Source organism: Hippichthys cyanospilos, chromosome 13 (assembly GCF_059441005.1).
Source record: "Hippichthys cyanospilos isolate Australia breed blue-spotted pipefish chromosome 13, RoL_Hcya_1.0, whole genome shotgun sequence".
In the NCBI taxonomy this organism is placed as follows: Eukaryota; Metazoa; Chordata; class Actinopteri; order Syngnathiformes; family Syngnathidae; genus Hippichthys; species Hippichthys cyanospilos.
Genome location: NC_142381.1, coordinates 798,208 through 820,523, shown reverse-complemented (window position 1 = coordinate 820,523; position 22,316 = coordinate 798,208). Strand labels below are relative to the sequence as shown.

At 44.2% G+C, this 22,316-nt stretch overlaps 3 protein-coding genes across 10 annotated transcripts; 2 read left to right on the top strand and 1 right to left on the bottom strand.

The window, feature by feature from the left end:
• Window positions 1-305: 305 nt before the first annotated feature.
• Window positions 306-8,648, bottom strand: fosl1a (FOS like 1, AP-1 transcription factor subunit a). 6 transcript variants are annotated; one of them, XM_088431450.1, is made up of 5 exons: window positions 8,533-8,648; window positions 6,399-6,511; window positions 4,789-5,052; window positions 2,396-2,503; window positions 306-1,613 (listed from the first exon to the last, which is right to left on the bottom strand). In XM_088431450.1, the coding sequence occupies exons 2-5, from the start codon at window positions 6,504-6,506 to the stop codon at window positions 1,083-1,085; spliced, it is 1,011 nt and encodes a 336-aa protein (XP_088287576.1). In that variant the 5' UTR covers window positions 6,507-6,511; window positions 8,533-8,648; the 3' UTR covers window positions 306-1,082. The 6 variants fall into 6 exon arrangements, with proteins under 6 accessions (XP_088287576.1, XP_088287571.1, XP_088287573.1 ...); XM_088431445.1 differs by lacking the exon at window positions 8,533-8,648 and adding an exon at window positions 6,789-6,868 and having other exon boundaries at window positions 6,399-6,507; XM_088431447.1 differs by lacking the exon at window positions 8,533-8,648 and adding an exon at window positions 6,789-6,868 and having other exon boundaries at window positions 4,789-5,049; window positions 6,399-6,507.
• Window positions 1,560-16,066, top strand: yif1a (Yip1 interacting factor homolog A (S. cerevisiae)). Of its 3 annotated transcripts, none has more exons than XM_088431454.1 (11): window positions 1,560-1,633; window positions 6,393-6,500; window positions 9,236-9,278; window positions 10,818-10,870; window positions 11,624-11,859; window positions 12,320-12,424; window positions 12,829-12,907; window positions 13,297-13,354; window positions 13,812-13,967; window positions 14,145-14,238; window positions 14,446-16,066. In XM_088431454.1, exons 4-11 carry the CDS (start codon window positions 10,840-10,842, stop codon window positions 14,602-14,604), a joined length of 918 nt encoding a protein of 305 aa, XP_088287580.1. In that variant the 5' UTR covers window positions 1,560-1,633; window positions 6,393-6,500; window positions 9,236-9,278; window positions 10,818-10,839; the 3' UTR covers window positions 14,605-16,066. The 3 variants fall into 3 exon arrangements, with proteins under 3 accessions (XP_088287580.1, XP_088287579.1, XP_088287578.1); XM_088431453.1 differs by having other exon boundaries at window positions 9,236-9,338; XM_088431452.1 differs by lacking the exons at window positions 1,560-1,633; window positions 6,393-6,500; window positions 9,236-9,278 and adding an exon at window positions 10,421-10,504.
• Window positions 16,067-16,585: 519 nt separating this feature from the next.
• On the top strand, window positions 16,586-21,473 carry LOC148413338 (forkhead box protein N2). Its single transcript, XM_088431444.1, has 5 exons — window positions 16,586-16,998; window positions 17,847-18,407; window positions 18,966-19,087; window positions 20,110-20,165; window positions 21,010-21,473. Exons 2-5 carry the CDS (start codon window positions 17,862-17,864, stop codon window positions 21,330-21,332), a joined length of 1,047 nt encoding a protein of 348 aa, XP_088287570.1. The 5' UTR covers window positions 16,586-16,998; window positions 17,847-17,861; the 3' UTR covers window positions 21,333-21,473.
• Window positions 21,474-22,316: the final 843 nt, after the last annotated feature.

The window sequence follows — 22,316 nt, the reverse complement described above, 5'->3', positions numbered from 1 at the left end:
TGGATCAAACATTTGAATTTAGGTCGCACTTTAGTTTGTAAGTAGTGAGCCTATTGACCGATGTGCCGTAGTTCTTCTGCCCTCTAGTGGAAGAGCGTTGAATTATTCAGCCTGTCACCATACGTCACGAACAGATGAACCAAGATACATTATTTGTAAACCTGGATCCATTTGAATTAGGAATTCGTTAGCACTATTTATATTTGGAATGTGATTGGAAAATCTTTTTTTTTGCCTACTGTTGCCTTGCACAAATACATGTTTACTATCTAGGACTGTAGTGAAAAAGAATGACATGAATAGCGTTTGCGGTGCTGTGAAAATCTTTATTGTCTTTGAAACAATGCTAAGGTTAAAGCTGAAAAGTAAGGCACTGCCCACCCATTATCAAAAATATATTACCCTCTCGCTAATAAATATTCTCACTATTAACTCCTACGGCCCAGCCTTAGTGGTCAATAAAATGGACTATACTGTATATTCAAAATGGGAAAAAAATAGCTAAGGATAGTTTTCCCTTTCATAAAAGTGTTACATGCTGTGATGTAACATTGTCATGAAATGCACTCGTACATAAAATTACCAAAATATACTTTGATAAAATAGTTTGCATGCATTTTTCATTTTCGACACAATTGTGCCACTTGAAAACGAGAGGTATAAAAGATGTAGATCAGAAAATATCCTTAGAGTAAGCGTGTCATGGGTCTCTTCCCATAATGCCATTCTGGCAGAGCAGAGGTTCTCAAACTGGTGTCAGAAGGACCTTGGGGGGGGGGGGGGGGCAAAAAAAGTAAAGCCTTCTCATCATTTTGAGGGGACATATTGTAATGTTACACATTTTACTTTGGCTTGCTGTATATTTTTAAAAAATCCTCATAATACAATTCCAATCGGGAATTTTTTTTGTAAGTCGCTTGTTAAAATATGATTTCATATTTTTATAATATTACAACTCTTTCTGACTTTTTTTTTTTGAGGAGTTCCCTCTGGAGCCCAAACGTTTGAGAACCCCTTGACTAGAGAACGCCTTTACCAAAAAACAAACAGTTTGAAATGCTCGGTGTCAATCAGGCGGTCAGTCACAGCGTGAGAATGGTGGGCGAGTGCAAGGAGTGATCCGACTGGTCGCCGCTACTGCTGCTGCGCCGGTGCGCCACGCCGCAGGGTTGCGGCGGGGCCTGATGGGGCGCCTCGGCCGGGGCCGAGGGGTACGTGAAAACCATGCTGGCGGTGAAGGGGGTGATGGAGGGGGTGGAGATCAGGACGGGGGTGTGCAGGGACTCCGACTCCTGGCCGGCGGCCAGGCTTAAGGACGGAGACGAGGACGAGGGGGACGTCTTGGTGGGGATGGTGATCTTGGGTTTGGCCTTTCCCGCCCCGGCCGGCGGCCGGGGTCGCGAGGGCCCCGGCGCGTCGTAGTCCTCGGGCTCCATCTTGATGCCCGCCAAGGACGAGAGCGCGGCGCCGGGCTCCGAATCCGAGTCGGAGTCTTGGATTTTACAGATGGGGCGGTGCGCCTCCAGGACCAGCTCCAACTTCTCTTTCTGCTTTTGCAGCTCGGCGATCTCCTTCTGTAAACGAGACTTTTCGTCCTCCAGCTGGTCCGTCTCCTAAAGCGCGGGAAGCAGAGGCAAGTTACTTTAAAACTATAATGCATGAAGTATTACTGGCATTCCAAAGTAATTGCTTACATTATATTACTGTATTTGAAATGGAAGGCATTAGTCTCACCAACGTACCTGGAAGTATTGATTACGTTACGCAGCCGGTGCAATGACGGCAAACTAAACCTACGTAAACTTACATGCTCAAAATAAATATTGTTGCTTTCTCGGACTTGTTAATGATGTCTAGATCGCTGGAAATGTCAAATAAAAACGTATAAATAAACAAAGTTCTCTGCATAATACGCCAGCGCCATCTCAAGGCAACCAAATGAACTGCATTCATGTTATCGACCGCTTCAATTAAAAGGTTTAGGAGCGTTTTTTGGGCTATGTATTAGCATGCGCTGCAACGCGCGTTACTGTCATTTGAATCGAGTAAGATATGACTAAAAGTTTGAAGAAAAAGTCAAAGTGACCCAGGGACATTGTGGTTTGTTTACAATAATATCCAGAAGGGTGAAGGCTACAATGGTTTATCACTAAAACTATAAGTACCCTCAAAGGTACATCCATTGCTGATCATTCGGGCCTGCTTGATCATTTGGGCCATTTATGTACTTTTTTTTTGGTAGGGTACATTCCAAAGAAAATGTAGCTAGGCGTAAATAAACGGACCCCGTCAGTAGCCTTTTTTCTGAGAGGATATCCTCCAAACCGGAGGTTCGGAAAAGGGGAAGGGAAAGGCACCTCCGGGCGTCGCGTTGGAAATGAGCGCTTTGACTTACGTTTTGCAGCGTGTCGGTCAGCTCCCGACGGCGATTGCGACATTTGGCCGCCGCCAATTTGTTGCGCTCTCTTCTTATTCGCCGTCTTTCCAGCTCCTCGTGAGACAACTGAAAATAACGACAAGGCAGCGTTGGTAACAAATATGAATCGACCACATAATTTCATCACATGCTACTTTATTGATTGGCGGACAATATTGATTGGTGACGTTCACAATTACGTCACTAATCCACCGATCGGAATCAGGGGGAGAAGATTGACGTTTTGAGAAAAAAAATCTTTGTACTGTATTTTTTTAAGGCCAAGAAAATAGTCCATATTGAGTTGTTGTTTTAAAGTTATACAAATATATTCCATGATTATATTGGATAGATTTTCCTCTATGTGTGCCGCTGGCTTAAAGGAGTTTGCCGCCCGGGGTGTAAACAGTGACAGAGCTCACTAGCTACAAAGAATAAAAAGAAAACATGTAACAGTGAAAGAAACGATGAAAGATTTTCTTTCGTCTTAGATTTGCTTTAAATTTCTTAGATTTCTCAAGTCCTCCTCAACACTGCTCTCTCATTTCTATGAGTCACCTCTAAAATATTCTCTCTGTGACTAAAGGTAATTGAAAATGTGAAGTAGGTAGAAGCAGGCAGTAGTAAAATGGAAAAAAAAATGGAGAGTCCAATCATGATGAAACCATGATGAAAATTGCCAAGGCGATTTGTGAGTCACGGCGGCGAAGCTTTGAAACGCGCCCGCTTTTGTGCGCGTGCTGCGCCCCGGCCGAGCGGCCAATGGCCGCGGCCCGGCCGCTTTCCCGCCCTTTGCAAAGACTGATGAGTCGGCCTCGGGGGCCCAAGCGTGACTCAGGTGTGAGTCACGCTACGTGACTTGCCGGCCCGCTGACTCACCAACCGGTCGGCTTCCTGCGCCATTTACACTCGCAGAATATTATTGGCCCGCCGATGTGCTCGCTTACACAAGTACAAATACTTGAGTAACTCGAAGCCATGAGTCAACTGTTGGGACGAGTTCTACGTGTAAAAAAGTTTTTTGTTTTTTTTTTTATTTACAGTGGAAAGTACTGAATAAGGAGTACAGATACTATGGAAAAAAAATGTACTGGTTCAACTCATGGAGGTGGCAAAAAAAAAGTAGCCACCGAAATCAACATAACATTCAGTACCAGGCATTTTCAGACCCTATTTTTATACTGACACTTAAAAAAATTAAATAAGTAAGTAGCTGGGAATGAATGTTCAGAGACATCATAAACACGTCTTTGGGACTAAATGAGTTAAAATGACAACTTATAAGAGATTTAAATGTGGGTTAGCTTCAACAAGAATAGAGCGAGAATATTCGCTCTGGATTCAGGAAATCCGCTGAATTATTTCAGCTCCTGGCCAGCTGGGGGTGCTATGCTTGGGTGAAGCCAATGTCTTCAACTTTAAAAAACGAATTTTTGCATACATTTGGATTCCTGTATAATTGTATCTGAAATGCGTCCAAAAGTATTCCTATTTGTCGATTTCGACTTCTAGAATTCGATTCACAAATGTAAAACACTGAAAATCACGGTAGCTAAACGATCAAATTTCAATCAGATCGAGAGGGTCTGTTTTTTCATCTGCAAATAATGAATGGAGACAACTTCCTTTTTGTTCCCCATCAGCAGTCGTCTCATTGCCGCATTTTTCCGATTGGCATGACCCGGATGACTGACACCCAACAAACGTGCTCTGGCCTCTTTTCATCGTTTTGTTTTTGTTTTTTAACGCCAAGTACATCGTCTGCCGAGGTCGAAAACGTTTTCCTGCTGGTGACCCAAATATAAAACGGATGATTTAGCTTCTGCACTAGGGAGCTGAAATTTCACCCGGAGGGTGACAACATGTCAAATTTGAACATGGCACGACCACCTAGATATCAGACCAGCAGGTGTGTGCCGTTCCTTGGCTAAATAAGTGACAGGATGGTGGAAAAAAATGACTCAAAAATGGTCACAATATTGCACAAGCCTTTTTTTGGGGGGGCGGGGTCTACCGCCAACTGTTGAATCAGGTCCTACTTTTTTTTTTTTTTTTTTAGGACGACCGCCAACTGTTGAATCAGGTCCTACTGTTTTTTTGCATGTGCATCGGTGCCCAGTTATCAATGTTTGTTTGTCCCGAGGGATTTTCTGACTCGGTCAATATTGTCTCAAAGTCAACGAGTGAGGTCACGAATAAACAGCGTGCGTTCGCCAATCTAAAGAATCTCAATCATCGGGTTGCGCATCCGTGGCTGCTTTATTGCGCAAGTCCAATTGGGACAGCGCAGATGTGTCAGTGAGCGTCACAGGATATTACTTGCGGATTTTGACATACGTTGCCTCACGCGCGTCGCAATACGTCGGCCTTACGTGCTCATCGTTCCTGCGTCGGGTCGAACCGGCGGCCGGGTTGGCGCCGGCTCTGATGACGCCCGGCCGGATGAAGTGCGAATGGGACGGCGGCGGGGGAGCGTGCGGGCGTGTCCTGGACAGCGACGGGTACGGCGGCACCGGCGAGCGGGAAGGAGCCGGCGGGTGCAAGAGGGAGGGCTGGACCAGCCACTGGAGGTCCTGGCTGCTGGTGATGGCGTTGAGGCTGGGCACAAATTGGGTGGAGCCCGCCATGCTCAGCTTCTGACAAACACCACAACGATCATTAACACTCATTTCTTGAAAAATGGCCATACTCGTACATAATATCAAAGTTAAGTCTTTCATCCATCCATTTTCCAGCTTACTGGTGCCTATCCCAGCTGTCTACGGGCAGTAAGCGGGGGGACACCCTAAACTGCTTGCCAGCCAATCGCAGGACACAGAGACGAACAACCGATACGATGAACCGAAACGATATGAGCTGAAATTTCACCCAGATGGTGACGACATGACATGACCGCTTTGTTATCACACTAGCAGAATGATGTGGAAGAAAATGAAGAAAGAAAGGAAAAAAATGACCCAAAATTGGTTAAAATACTGCACAAGGGTTTAAAGCTTGTATAAATAAAGTTGAGTTGAACATTTTCAGGGACCTATTCTCTGTTATTTGAAGAACATCTCACGCCTTCCCTCTAGCCAAAGCTGTGTCTAATGTAATAAAATAGTGTTGGCGCCATCTTGTGGCATCACCTTAACGAACTATGTTGAAATCTGGGGAGGGGCTTCATTTAGAAGCGGGCGGACAGCCAAAAATCATTCCATATGTAACTTAAAAACAATCGATCATATGTAGATTTTGCTGCTCTCAATTCATTGCGAAAGCAGGGATCAACTTTAAATATATTTTTGAACATTAAAAAAAAAAAAAAAATATATATATATATATATATATGAATAAAGATAAAAATATATATATTTATGGTCCCTTATACAGTGTATATCTCAAATAACATTTTTTCATTAAATTGCATGAAATGAATGGTCATTTTTTTCCATCCCTTCAAAAAAGACATAGTTTAGAACACATAATAAGATGCATCCAGCCTCTCCCACCACTGCAATGCACCACTTCTGCTACCTCAACACTTGCAAATATAACAGCTACCGTAATGTATGTGGCATTGACACAAAGTCTCACTTCTCTGATTTCAAAATCCTCGGAATGAAGTTGCTAGCAATAACGGCTGAGGAGTTATGGTGACTTGAAAAATATCCGCGGGCCGGGTCAAATCTATGTGCGGGTGGGCCGCATCCGGCCCACGGGCCGTATGTTTGACACAGTTTCCACAGATGAAACTTTTAACACACAATACAAATAGCTTGTGTTATGGTTTCAAGAATGTCTTAGTCTTTCAAAATGGGCATTTATTTAATTTCTTGGAATTTACTGTCCTATTTTCTATGGGAAATCCAATACATTGTAGTATGCTAATTTAGAGATATGCTGATACCTTAGAGTGAATATTACTGTTCGTATAGAGAATAATAAGGATCAAGATAAGTTCAAAGTAATAATGTGAGGTGTAATGTCTGTTTAGGCCTACCTGCTCTTGTGTGGTGGAAGGGGTGGCGCTTTCCAGGGAAGCGGCAGCGTTTGACCCAGAAGCGCCGGCCGTGTACGTCGGATTGCCTCTTCCGTGACCTCGGTACATCCTTTCTGACGAAACAATGTCAACAAACCAAAACAAACACAAATTAACAAAAAAAAAGGCTCTCAGGCCAGCCGGAGACGGTAAAACGTATTCCGGCGAGTGTAGGAAAAAGAAACTTTGACGTTTTGCGTGAACCCACTCTATGAAGGTAAATCGGTCGAGTCCAAGCAGTAACGAATCGGAGGGGTGTGAAAGAAAGAATAAACGCCTCGTTTTTAGTCCGGTAGTCCTTAAACGCCTAGAAACGACCCCCGGACAATCATATGACGATGAGTCACTCACCTAGAAATCATAGTGTGCCGATGATCGAGCTGTTGTAAATTCTTAAAGCGGCATTATAGTTTCGCCACGCCCCTCCCCGTTTACGGGAAGTAATGCTGTCTGGGATCTCTCGCGGAATTCAGACACGTGACGTGACGTCATTTTCCTAATATGGTGAGAGTTTCCTACAGCCGGGATACTTGAAACTTGTGGCCACAACGACCAACCTTTCATATATTTGAGAAAAACACATTTCGGTGTCTAGTTATTCATACTTCTGTCTGAACTAAGTATATTAAAAATATTTACTCATCGTCAATGAGTAAGTTTCGGTTTTGAGTGAGTCTCTGAAAGGTCATATCCCAATACAGTATTGATACGCAAACAGTAGCTGTGACGGTCCTGGACATTAAACCGAAGTAACATCAGAAATGAAAACGAATATGAAAAAAAAAAAAGAAAAAGCGCAAAAGATACAAACAAAACTGAACATAATTTTAGCATTTTAACATTATATGTTATAGAATAATTTTACACACGTACTGTATGTCAAGTATATCATAAATGTGCAGATTGTTATTTATTTACCTGTGTTTGCTTTATGTACAGTACCAGTCAAAAGTGCGAAAACACACTCCTAAATATTTTTATCATTAAAAAATTATGTCAATTGTAGACAAAGTTAAAACAATTTGATTGTTGCCAGGTTTAAATTATCTATCTATATATATATATATATATATATATATATATATATATATATATATAATATAGTTTGGTGTTTTTGTATTAGCCTCTATTCAATTCTATAATAATAATAGTCATTTACAGCGTTTTCTTCAATTAATGTTGCTTGAACCTGTACAATATAATTTAATGATATGAATATGCTATCATAGGTTTTACATCGCATGTCTCAGAGCTCATTTTTGTGCTGACTGCAATGTGCTTTGACAACCTCAGCAAAGACATATTTCATAAGATAAAATATTGCAACATTGGTGCCCTCAAGACATAATCACACATTTAACACAGGGCAGTAGCGTGGGTGAAAGTGTGCTGTTTTAATGCCAACAGATGCATCATTGATCATCTGTTTCTCTTTCATTCTACAACAAAGAGTGTTGATAATCTACAGTTTGCACAACGGGCCAATTATGAAAATGGCAATTGAGGGTGTGGACACTTAAGGAGAGTCACTCTCTCTCGAAAAACCACATCAATGTGCACACATGCCTGTGGAGATGAGTCAGCCCGTTGCCACAAAAGTTACCGTATTACATTGCAACCTTATTCACTGACGCTTTTTTTGCGATTGTCAACATTACTGTTACACCGACAGCAAAAAAAAAAAAAATGTAAAGGCTATACGGTGTGAATTCAGTAAGCTGACTTAGTGTCACAGCAGCTGCTGAGTTTGCGGTTCCCTTGAGGACACGCAGCGTTCCCGGCATAGGCTGGCTTCTTCTGGCTGCTGACTGTTGCACCGGGGAGTCGGGTTACGGTTCATCATTAAAACTTTACTTCTAATATTTGCTGGCATTTACCTCGGTCATGCCGCTTGTTTGTTTTTTTTTTTCATCCAATCAAATTTCAGCTTGTGCATGTTGCCATGTCAACATGCATCCCCAAAATTGCGCAGTAAAAAGGACACAGTAAGTCTAAGGTTCAAAGTGCATTTAGCGTACAAGACATGAGCCAAAACCAACAGCGGATATTAACAAATGTCACAGTAAAATTTATGAGGATAATAAAATGAACTTACATGGAGCAGCCGTCATTCAACACGTCTGTTTTTTTCCTCCTCTCGAGCTTCCAAAGCGTTTCGTTTTCACTTTTTACTTTCTGGCTCATTGTTTACCCGATTGTCTATTACTTGACTTTTCACTGATCTAAAAAAAATCCAGAGTTGATGTTGTTTTGGGCGTAAATATAGCAATTTTGCAAAACTGCTGTCAATTAGGACAGGTGGTTGAATTTCCTCCCTTGTTTGTTATTGGGAGTCATGCTCCTATGCATGACTTCCCAGAAGGGGCTGCATAGTAGTATGGAAGCAGACACCTACAAAAAAAGTTTGCGTCCAGTGGACGCACTTTCATTTGCGTCCCTGGCAAAAAGGATGCACCTAGAACGCAGGCAACCGGCAGCTCTGCTTACTACCAATAAACCGTTTCTTGAACTCGAACGAATCAACTTTCTTTAAATGTAAAGGGATTGTTGTCAGATTAGGAGTAGGATTAACTACTGAAGATAGCAAATGACAGCACAAGTGATACTCGGCCCGGGAAGATCATGCTGACAATTGGTCAGCTAGAAACAGGGACAAACATTGTGTGTGCTCTGTCACGGCCCGGCCCTCCGTGTGCTCATTTGAGCGGCAAAGCGAAGCTGCCAACAGCACGTGGACTTTCTCCACGCCCTGACGGGTCGCTCATTGATTCGTTTTCCTGTCATGTGTCCCGTTTCAGAACGTCACCCCAGAATGATGATGAGGGGACGTTTACAGGAAGTGTGAGTTTTCCTAGGCTATGCCATCATGCCAGTGTGTGTCTGCGTGTCTGTCTGTCAAAGGTGAGGGTCACATGACTCAAGCAGCTGGAATTTGATGATGACACGCGCCGCGTCTCCACGTTGTACAAGCCGGTACATGTCGACCTTTCACCCGATTATGTTCAACCAAGGACTAGTGCTTTTAGTATCTAAAGTCATTTATTACTTAAGTTCATACACGGTAACTACCAAACTAAGCAATTACTTTAGTACCTAATTGTTTAAACTATTCAATTATGTTATGCAATAATTACTTTAGGTCCCCGCAAATGGTCCCCGGGCTGTTGTTTACTAGCTCAAGCCTTCACTAGTAGGGCAGAAGTTGCGGCGCACACTTTTGCTTGACTAGAAACATGTAGTTGTCAAAACTAGTCTAACAAATTTCTAAATAAGATTTAGTTGAGCATCTTCAGATTATGAATGAGTATTTCAGTGCCTGCTGCTCACGTTCCGTCCAAAAGTCAAGAAAGTTCAGGATTCCATTGCAATTTACTCACCCTCAAATCACCATCTTTATTCAATTACTCACCCCAGCACCCGCCCACACACATCCCATGCAACACACCCACACGCCCGCATGCCCCTGTTAACACACGCACACGCTCAAGCAGAGATGCACGATAGTTGTAAATATCGTGAGTGAATGTAGATATGTCACAAGGATTATCTCAAAAGGAAGTTTGGAAGACAATCCTGTCCCAGGACAGCTCTGAATGTCCTAGTGTGTACACATTTTGTATTATATCTGATAAGGTGTGTGTGTGTGTGTGTGTGTGTGTGTGTGTGTGTGTGTGTGTGTGTGTGTGTGTGTGTGTGTGTATATATATATATATATATATATATATATATATATATATATATATATATATATATATATATATATATATATATATATATATCCTTTTAGAGACAGCAAAGTAGAGCAATAAATACTACTTCACTTTTGCTAACAATGCTACCATTTTAAGATAAATATTTCTTCATTTTTACTGAAACCTCACATATTTTTGACACTTTTTTGTTAATTTGTTGTTCGATCATTTTTGATTGTTATTTTAGCGGGTGTTTATGTTGGTAACATACGTGCGTGCACTGCCACGCAGGCACCATGACGTCGACCAATAGCAGCGAGTAGGCGGGGTCAAGTCATTAGCCACGTAGCTAGCTACCCAACGTTAGCAGGCTAGGTAAGTTCTTCGTCGTCTTGTTTATACGTGTTTATTGTCAGGGCTTATTTTACTGTAGTTTGGATGGGATATTTTTTTATTCCGCACATGTTTTTGACGTCGTCGTGAGTCACAACCTCACATAACTTAGGCGCTCTGCGTCGATAGCAAGCGGCTAATGAGAACAACATGTTTAAGTTTACAGCTGAAGCTTTAGCATTTGACACAATTATTGTACTGATATGACACTTATTTTGTTCTCTCCAGCAGCGTAATAGCTTTCTGGCGTGTTTTTTCGCATGCACTGGCTAATGTGTCACTGTTTTTATTTTAGAAGCTAACAGCGAGAATTTGCAATGGATTTGCCACATCACGGATACCGAGCAAGTAAGTAGAACGTGAATCGCCCATGATACTGCAAAACGCCCATCGTTTTTCAAAATTACTATCCCCAAACTTGTAAATATCCCCAAATAAAGTTCCCAGGAAAAAAATAATCCTTATTTAATGTCATGGTTAACGTTCAATATTTCACATCATTCTATAGCTTTCTCTCACACTTCACATCGTTGTAAATCATTCCACTTTTCAATATATTTTTCATTCAGCATTCCAGCCTTCACACGATCTTTTTCTGAAAGTGCAAATGTGGAATATTCTACAAAATCCTTGCTGATAAAATAGATGTTTTACTAAATAAGTGATTCTCACAGCTGTTGGGATTTGTAGCTTGTTTTAAGACATAAACATTGCTCTAGTTATAGGTTTCCACACTTTGTAATTGCCTCTCTTGGAGAGTAAAAAATATGCAAAAATGTGTTCATTTCTGTCCACTGCCATTCTGCAAGAAAAATGGCACTAATAGATGTGTACTGTTTTTGGCATTGAGACACCACTACAATACCTTCATTCGAACTGGCGCAGACGCATGAATACTACGTTGTGTACAGTCATTTACTCCTTACTAACCCAGTTCAATTCTTTTTATTCACTAGTATTTATGTATTTCAAATACAGCACGGTGCTTATGGTCATTATTTGCAACAGGAGTGAAAGGCATTTCAATGTATTCCTAAAACATGTTTAGGAGTTAAAGTCACAGAACAGGTTCAGGACAGCGCTGTAATCGATCCCCCCCAGGTAAACAGAGGAGTCGAGGCGCGCCGCCGGGCGGGGACTCCGTGCTGTTCGACGACACCAGCACCTCAGGCGTGAACCCGCAAGGCTATTACACTCCAGGCTACAACATGGCGGCGGCCCCCCAGCACAACATGCAGGCGGGAGTTGGCAACTTGTTTGCCGATCCCATGGCCAACGCCGCCGTCATGTATGGGTCGTCCTTGGCCAACCAAGGCAAGGACATGGTCAACAAAGAGGTCAGATTCAAAATCTTCTGGCGCTTTTTCGTTCAACTTGCTTTTCTTTAGTTGTCAATCAAGTTTTCATTTTTATTCATGATACGTGGAAATGAGTTCACAAATCTCTCCAAAGGTAGCTTTTTTAGCCTTCATATGCATCATTTTAAAATTATACATTTTAAAATTTTTAAATGTTTTGTTCCTACAGTGTGAGGACCATGAGTAAAAATATTACAGTCCCACCGTATTGTGTACTATGTATAGAATAAATGAATAAATACATTAGCGTCCTTCTTGTTTCTTGATTTTTTTAATTGATCTGATTTATTGAACATATAAACACAATACAAAATTTTAAAAAAAATTCAAATTAAAAAGTAAAAGATGGAAAAACAAGCAAGAATAGATAGAGCAGTTGAGTAGTTTACATGTTCAAAAAGGAAGGTAGGAATGAAGTTCAAGAACTTGTGTCTTTCAGATCAGCCGATTCATGTCTGTGAACAAGCTGAAATACTTCTTTGCCGTGGACACCAGATATGTGCTGAAGAAACTCATGATCCTCATGTTCCCGTACACGCATCAGGTAAACGTGTTCACCGCTCGGGAAAAAACGCTCCTCTCGCTCACCTAACCCAGAAGGTCGCCCTTGGCCTTTTCTCTCTCCACCTGCCGACATCCATGCCAGCTCGTTCAAGCGCAAGTCTAAGGGCCAACGGAGACAAGTCAAGCTGCCGTTCCCTTTTCGGAATGCAACAAAGTCCTCTGAAAAAATTAGCCACATAGCCTCGTTGTTGACACCAAAGAGGCGATTAGGCGGCGCTTGACGATAGTGCATTGGAGCTGGAGCAATACACATCATGAAGTCTATTTATTTTTTTAAACATTTGTGTACTGTTTGCCAGAATTGCCGCTTATTTATTCACGTACTACTGTATGTCCAATGAGGTGTTTTCATGCCTTCGACTAACTTGCCGACTCATTTTCTAGGACTGGGAAGTTCGCTACCATCGAGACACTCCGCTAACCCCAAGACAAGACGTCAACGCACCGGATCTTTACATACCCAGTAAGCTAGCTTGCGGCCGGGGTGCATACTTCCTGGTGGCGCGATGCGTATGAATCCCACAAACTCGAAGGAAGGGATTCAGCCATTGGCTATAGAGGGAGCAAAATGCATCCTTACCAATTTGGTGAAACACGGATGCTGCCCAACTTCAGATCCTACAAAAAAATCTTACAAAAGATTTATCGTGTTTTGCTGTAGTTTTGACATTGAGGCCAAAGTGTTGTTCCATCCTACACGATAACATAGAAAATACCAGAATTTGACCCCAAAATTAAGGGGGCATCCTATACATGGGGGCGTCTTATATTTGAGGACTCGCGGTAAGTGCCATGGAAACCGGCTTTCAATGTTTCAATGACATGTGCCTTTTTTTTTTTTTCCTCTTCTAGCAATGGCTTTCATTACCTACATTTTACTGGCCGGAATGGCGCTTGGCATTCAGAAAAGGTAACATGTGCTTTCTAGTTCTTACGCCCTGTCTTCTCGTGCAGTGGGTCTCACCCTTTTTCAATGATGTACCCCCTTGAAATGTTTTCAGACACGTACCACATAACGTGTTTTTGAATGAAAAGAAACATAAGACTTGAAAGAAGCTTCTGTGCAATACATATTACATTCATATTTGTAACTACATTTCTAGTGGTATCTCTGGGCATATTTTATACAATTATCCAAACATACAAAGAAAATAAAACAAGTCACTATAAGACAATTTAGCAATAAGTTGATTAATGTTCCATGTCATTTGCTCTTAATTTGAAAAGACAAATGTACTGTTCCTGTCACGGCAGTGAAAAGCGATTAAATGTGAAAACCTGGTCAAATGTCACATACCGTCTTTACACACTCCCACTTGAGAACCACCGTTCTAGCGTCTTGGCGCTGCGTGCCTTTTGCGGTAAAGGTTCAGTCCGGAGGTGTTGGGACTGTGCGCCAGCACGGCGCTGGTGTGGGTGATCATCGAGGTGTTGGTGATGCTGCTCAGTTTGTACTTGCTGACGGTACACAGCGACCTGTCCACGTTCGACCTCATCGCCTACAGCGGATACAAATATGTGGGGTAAATATTTTGCAAATACTTCAGTGTGTGTGTGTTCTCCGGGGTTCTTTGGTTTACGCCAACCAGCCACGAACCTGCTAAAATATAAGAGAAAACTCGTTCCGTTGTGTAACGTGAAAACGTCAAAATGGGTGTCCTCGTTATCTGTGGTGATCAGCCTCCATGTTGTTTCTCCAGGATGATCTTCAGCGTGCTGTGCGGCTTGCTGTTTGGCAGCGACGGCTATTTTGTGGCGCTAGCCTGGTCCTCTTGTGCCCTCATGTTCTTCATCGTAAGTAGTCGCTCCTGTCGTCTGTCAAGTGATCGGTTTACGGGGGCGCTTTAATGCCATCGCGCGTGGGAAAGGAAAGCCACGGTCGCCCGTGCATTTGTTCACGGCTCACCTGTTCTCCCGTGTTCGCAATGCGAGCATTTTTTAAAATGGTTGCGCCTTCACATTTAAAAAAAAGCACCGACACCAGGCTTGAAATGTGCGCAGGTGCGTTCCCTGAAAATGAAGATCCTGACGTCGCTGGCGTCTGACTCCATGTCCACCAGCTCCAGCGCTAAGCCTCAAGTGCGCATGTACATCACCATGGCGACGGCCCTCTTTCAACCCGTCATCATCTACTGGTTAACGTCTCACCTGGTCAGGTGACCTTCAGGCCTTGGCGTGAGCTAGCTACTCCCAGTGACTCTCTAGCACACAGGCGTCGGACTCCAGTCCCGGAGGGCCGGTATCCTGCATGTTTCCCGACCTTCTTTCTCTAGCGCACCTGATTCAAACCTTTAGGATCATCAATAAGCTGATCGTTTGAATCAATCGTGTTTGGGAGAGAAAACAGGAAAGTATGCAGGATACCGACCCTCCAGGACTGGAGTTCAACTCCTATGCTCTAGCGAAACGCTCGTAAACAACAAATTGTCTACTTGAGTTTACCAAATTGTATGAAATGTATTAAGTATTTCAGTGTGCAGTGATTTTCTGCATTTGTACCTTTTTCAAACAAGGGCTGCCAAATTCAGAACTTGCTTTCATTCTTGTGTACATTTCTGCTTCTTTAAAAAAAAAAAGCTCAATTCATTTTCATCGTTTATTCCGTCTGCTTGATATCCACCTCAAGCTCTAAATCAGGGCCTGTGCTCCAGGAGTCAATCGCATTGGACCGCCTAGCTATTGTTGGTACGTCGCACTACATGGAAATAAAACTCAGCCAATAGATGGTCAATCGAAAAAAAAGAAGAGTCTTGTTTCCATCAAATGCTGCTCACTCTGGCAGGCGAAGCATTGTTGTGACCTTGCTTCCTGGAAGAACTTCAGAGTCAAAGCATAGCAAGGCCATTTGTGTCACTCATTACTTGATACGCTACAGTTCATTTTGAAGCATCGGCTGGCTTTCTCACGACATTTGGCTGTTTTGTTTTACTGTAATACAGCGGCTTGACTGCCAGCGCCTTCTCCCGTATTACGCATTGCACTTCTGGGCTAACGAGATGAAAACGAGCTCTCTCTCGCTGCACTTTGACCAATCTGTGAGTGTCACAGCCCGCATGTGTATTTTCATTCGTATGATTTTTATCAGCTGTGAAATCACAAACCTTTGTTTGGTGATAGCAATGCAAAAGGGCAGAGAGATTACAATGCTTGGTGCCGAGATGTTTTTGCTGCCCATCAGTGGTTATTGGGTTATCAACAAAGGCTCCTTACAAAAATTCAAATTGTACTACCGGAGCACACCGACTCTAAAGATGGATATGCAAGAATTGCTCTGCCATCTGTGCATTTATTTGACATCCTTGAAAAGGAGGCCAGTAGTGTCTGAAACAAAACTACTAGTTGGATCTAGTAGTGTTAGAGGAGCTCAATGCTAGCTTACTTCTCAAGATTTAAATACGGCACACTAGGTGTGCAAAAGTGATATCTGGTCAAATACCATTAGGATATGTCATTGATGCTGAATGTGCGTTCCAGAAACATTTCCGTTATGATTACTTCGCCGTCGTTTTCAAAGTTGGCTAGGTTTTCTTTTTTTTTTAATCTGAAATTTAACAAAGCATGACACTGTTTGGATTTTTATAGGGGAAAATAAATATATTCACCTTTGTGTATTCACTCATGACTTGTGGACTCTTGCTTGTCAAATACTGACTGCCCACTAACGATGTTTTCCCAATTTTCAATGCAGTCGTTTCAAACATATTCCAGTTGGCCTTCAGGTTTCTAAGGGGAATTTATCCTCCTTTACTTGCTGATAAATTCGCCGTTTTTGAAAGACTGACCTCAAAGTAATACTTTGGCACCACCTTGTGGCAACTTGGTGTCAGTTATCTTGTCAAGTTGACAGGCTTCATGTAGTGCTTTGTTTCCATCGAGTGGCGTCCACGGCAGGGCTTTCCAACCCTTTAATCGCGGGACTCCAAGGGAAAATGGATACGTTAAGTTCTGTTTTCTCATAGGCCCGAGTGAGCCTGCTCCATCATTGGTTTATCACCAATTTGTAGCTTTTGGCGGCTGAGTGGTGTAACCGCTCGAGCGTAATTAGCGCGAGAAGAACGTGAGCCCGAAAACCACAGAGCCAGATCGGAACACACGCGTTGAATATCGGATTCACTTTCAACAATTTAGCGCACAGTTTAAGCCTCGCCGCAAGTAAATGGCAACTGCCGTTTAAGTATCACAATGAAGAAATAACAAAACGTCCCAGATATAAATAGAACATTTTGACAAATAAAACCATATAATGTAGGGAGAATGAATGTCAGGATTCTTTTACCTATCTTTTGGCTTTGTGAATATGAAATTTCCCTTACAAAAAAAAAAATGTTCCGCTCTTTTGTGACGCCGAGCGCCGTCACCGGGAGCGCGCACGCCTGCCCCCCGAGCGCGCGCCACCTCCAAAGCGTCCTATTCGGTTGCCATGGCGACCACCTCAGCACAAGTTAACGCGCACGGAGCGACAGAGGCGGGGAGCGACACTGAGGCGTTCCGCTATCCAAGTTTGGGCTCCGCCAAGTCCACCTCGAGGCGCGGCAAAACATCCCAACTTGACGGGTGAGTCTCCCGTTTCATTTCGGTTCTTATTGGCGCCGCGGTTTTCGGGAGAGCCCGAAGGCCGGATTCCAACTCGAATTCTTGACAACACTGGGAAGCGCTGAAACTTTAGACTGAGGCGCCATTTGCCATTTGAACCTTTTAGGAGCCTTGAAGGCGCGCACATACGCGCGCGCGTGCGCGGTAAGATCAAATTGCACCAGGAGCACGTTGCCCGGGCTGCTGCCACGGTAGTTCGCTGGACTTTGGACGTTCTGCTGGATGCGCATTCGAGTTTTGGCCTCGAGCAAATCGATAACTTTGCCTTAACTTTCTTTAGATGAAAAAATGAATAAAGCCGCGAACTGGTCTAAAATGGATAAGCGGCCATATCAAATTCATACAGGTTTTTTTTCTATGTGTTTTTCTACCACTAAGGTTTTAGCTTGAAAGTGGCTAGAAATAAAGGAATATTGTGTGAATGTTGCTTGATCTTATTTTGCTACTTTAATGCTTAAAGGTTGAACAAAATAAAAGGAAACAAGCTTATGCAATTTAGTGTGAAATCCTATTTCAATTCATTTGCTCTTGTTTTGAAAAGAACAATGGGCAAGAGGCGGCGCCAAAACACAAAGATCGAGCCAAACAAAGCACAAATAAAGGATGAACTCAATCAATTCCCAAACATATATTATTTCAGGTGCGGTCCTTGCGGCCTGGTACCTTTTCATCCACGGACCGGTACCGGGCCGCAGATCGGCGGTTGGGGACCTCTGAATTTGAGCCCACCATTGTTCTTGGTGTTTTCATTATATATATATAATATATATATATATATATATATATATATATATATTTTTTTTTTGCAGAGGTCAACGTGAAGGATGGAGAACCCGTGCCACACCCTGGCGCCATTGTCCCCGTGCCCCGCGGCTTTCGGGTTGACCTTCTCCCCCTCTTGCCATCTGAGTTCCCTCCCACTGTCGCCCATCTCCTTCCCTCCGTCGCCCGGCGAGTCGCTCCCGTCCTCGTCCTCGTCCTTGTCTTCGTCCTCGTCCTCGTCCTCTTGCTCCCCCCTTTCCAAGGGCCCCGCGGAGGACCAGGACGACCTGACTTGCCTGAGCTGGCTGCACCAGCGGGGCGACCTCCTGCCCCTCCGGCCGCTGGCCAAAGCGCCGGCGCCGCCCCGGCCCCGGGTCCAGTCGGGTCGGGACCCGGCCTCGGCCAAGCCGCCCTACTCCTTCAGCAGCCTGATTTTCATGGCCATCGAGGAGTCGGCCCACAAGAGGCTGCCGGTGAAGGACATCTACGGATGGATCGTGGACAAGTTCCCCTACTACAGGACGGCCAGCGCCGGCTGGAGGAACTCGGTCCGACACAATCTGTCCTTGAGCAAGAGCTTCTGCCGCACGGAGAGGGACAAAAGTCAGGTGGGCGCGCCACTTTGAACTCGTTCCATTTTGATCCGTCAGAGGGGGCGGCCATTTTGTCCACGGGAATTGATACCGCAGTTGCTCGGGGCCCAGCCGACAGCCGATCGCGGCCCGCCTCTTTTCTGAGTCTAAAATATGTGACATCAATGACAGAGTACCACAAGGGTCAATTCTTGGACCCCAAAATGTTAAGATGCTAACGTTGGACATGCGCCACGTGTTGATGATTAAACCTAACGATTAGCAGCAAACCCAATGTAATGCTTTATTCCCTTTCAAATTAAGAGCAAATTAATTGTAACGTGAAACGACTAATTGCTAAATTGTGCCCCATTCGTGGAAAAAAAAATCTGCACATTTTTATACTTTATGATTACAAAACCGTCTCGCGGGCCAGATCCGGCCCACGGGCCGTATGTTCGACACCGCTGTTTTATGCGGATGCACATTGTCATTAGTGACCAATTTTTTTTAGCCGATTAGCCAGAGATAAAACAGGTGATGTTACACCGTGGATTTTTTGGAGCTGCTGAAAAAAATATGCCTTGTTTACAGTCGGCGGGGAAAGGATCTCTGTGGCACGTGAATCCGGAGCATCGAGCGGCGCTTCTGGAAGTTCTGCGCAAGACGCACGCCTACCACAGCAACAGCAGCAGCCTCTTAAACGCGCCCGCCCTGTAAGAGCAAACTCGCAACCATTTCATTGCCCATATTTCACTCCGAAGCCATCCGTTGGATCAATCCGGCCACTGATGACAACGGTGGGCTCTTTGTGTCCAGCTTGAATGAAAAAAAAAAACAACAACATCAAAAAACGAGAAAGTGCTTCAAACAGACCGTGTTCACGCCAAATTGGTTTCAGCCCACAACTTAACCAAAAGGCCCAAAGCCCAGTTGACTAGCATCTCAATACATGCGGTTTCACATTCAGCCACAAGAGGGCAGCAGAACTAGCTTCCACGACCACAAACCAAACAACACGTATCACGTCCAGTACGTACATTCGCAGCGAACATGATCAAAGAACTATACGTATTACGTACAGTATGTACGACAGGAGCGATAAACCATTCAAAGAACATTACGTAGTACGTGCACTTCATACGCCGCCAGTGATAAATGAAAGTACGCTCCCTTTTCTTGCCGGCTTGATGTTTGAGCCCGCGCCTTTTAGTATGGGGCGCCCTATGTATGAGTTGAGGACGGAAATAGTCGAGAGGCGCTTATCCTCACAAAGGCAGGCTTGCCGGTGCCTATCGCAGATGACTTTGTGGCGGTCGGCGAGGAAGACCCTCCCAACTGGTTGCCCGCCAATCGCAGAACACAGACGGATGAACGAGCATTCGCGCAGCCAATCACACCTAAGGACAATTTAATATGTCCAATACACCTCCCGCGCATGTTTTTGGAGTGCGGGAGGAAGCCGGAGTGTCCGGGGTGAGATGACATGGACATCTACAGCGTCGGCGTTGTCAACAAGCAAGACCGGAGACAGAGAACGCAACCTGCGTCAAACATCTTTTGTTAAGATGAGAAGGGTTTGCTTTTCTGAAGAGCGCGTCCCTTCTTTGGCCTGAGCAAAATACTGCTAATATCAGTTAGGCGTATGTGTTGAAATGAGAGCACTTTAGCCGTCAATGGCAGAGAACCAATTAGATTTGAGTAATTTTGAGCTGATGTTATTTGAATGTGATTGCAGGTTGGAAGGCGTGGACTACGGCGTGTCTGTGGTGTGCGACTCCATGGAAATGCCAGGTTAGTTAACGCACGGTTCGGTCACGGCACAACAATCGGGTGAGAAGTGTAGTTCGGAGCCGGTCCTGCCCCGCCCACCGGCGGTAATGATTAAACCTCAGCGCGGTCACCCGTCGGCGAGTCTCGATGACTTTGGGCCCGTAGGCGCTTTTATGAGCGGCGCAACAGCGCTCACTGTCACTTTTACTGTCGTCGCCTTTTCAGCCTCTGCCCGGCGTTCTCAGCGTGCCGCATTGTTCCTGTGTTTGCCTCCCGTCGCCATGGCGACAACCTTCTATTTCCGTGGTAACGCGCCAACAGCCTCCTTAATGTGGCCCGCCATATGTGCTCATCAAGAAGCCTGCTTGCAAATGAGTTGCACTTTTTCTGCGTCGTTCGGTGACTGAGAGCTTTTGGTGGCGTGGGAAATTTCACTGCGTTGCGCCCAAAATGTTTTTCTTGAATACCTATTTTTTGAAAAGCTGGTGCCAAAGCCCTGCGAAAAAAAGTAAAAGTCCATCGCTTTGTCGCCCCCGTGTGGCAGCTTGGCGTCAAGACATGAGCGTGAAGCCACACATTCGCAGTTTGCCCTTTGTATTTTTCCATTTTCACCTGTTTGCTCTTTTGCGCCGCCTTCTGGTGGCACTTCTTGTTTCATTTTTATCTGAGTAACAAAACGCCGTTCACGAATTCTCAAACGACGCCTTCCCTCATTTGTTTGCAGAACATTTTTTAAAAGCACCTTTCATTTTTGTGCTACTCCCGGTGGCAAGGAATTGATCACGTCAATTTGAATAATTTACATAATGGCGATCCCGTATATACACAAATATGTAAATGTAATGGCTATTTTGCCCCTATGCAGATTGCCTCCCCCACACGCTGATGCTGTCGGCGCCGTCGCCCGGCACGCCCGGCCGGGACCAGCATCCCCCCTTCCCCCTGACGCCGGAGCGAGAGGACCCGGCGGAATACCGAGCCGAGGACCTGAGCGGCGACCTGGACAAAGACCCGCTGGCCGACAGCGGCTACATCGAGCTGCACTACTACCAGTCGCCCGAGTACCAGTACCTGGTGCTGCCCGACGACACCGAGCTGGACCTGGAGACGGTGGAGATCCTGCAGCTGGACGCCGAGGCGCAGGAGGCGGCCGGCTCGCTGCTGGACTTGGCCGGAAGCGGCTATTGAGCCCTTCCCGGGCGTCTCTCCGACGTCTATGGCCGTCATCGGCAGCGAACGTTCCGGCACTGCGCAAACCTAGGCAAAGGTTTTGGGACACCGGTCCAAAAATGAACTCCGTTGGCCTCCCGTGGATCTGTTGTCCTAGGGGGCCACCGGTGCGGGACGCACGCGTGCTAGTTGTTTTGCTAGAACAAAAGTCTCCTTTACTAATCATGTTTAACCGCATACCCGTAGTGGGCCCAAAGTAGTGGAAACGCCCCCACGAATAAACGAGCGGTCGCACCGTCGTTCAGCACTACCAAATGTAATATCAACAGCGGCCAGAGGCGGCGCCAAAAAGCGAAGATCCAGCCAAACACAGGTACAAATGAACGAGTTTAAGGATAAACTCAAATCAGTTCAGAAACGATTTCGTAACTATCAGTTGATCCACAGACCGGTACCGGGCTGGTTAAGCTACTTCTCTAGTTAAATCCTAGTGCACTACTAGTAGTCCTAGTTGCGCACGGTTGTCACCTCAAGATCACTGCCACTTGGACACATTTATGCTTTTCAAGTCAAATCTATTTTTGCTTACACTTTTTTTAATCTAACAAATAAAATGTCATTCAGTTGTTGGGACTATTGTCTGTCTTTATTGACGAATCTTTAAAGATGACTGACTTGTTAAGATTTAATGCTATTCATGAAATAACACTTTTTGTATATCTTTTCCTGAACCGTAACATAACGCACATTTTGTTTTGACACGTTTGTATGGCTTTACGTAATGGAAGACCCAAAGTACCAAAATTCAATAAATAAATGTAAATATAAATAAGTAGATAAAAGTATAAGTGTTCCATAATTAAAAGTGTCATTAATCAATTAAATGTTTCATTAATTAAATGTTTAGATCTTCAACATTGAATATTTCTTTTTTTTTACGTCTAAGAACGGCATTTTAAACTGTTCAAAATGTGGTATGCACTTAACTGTTCTATTCCTACA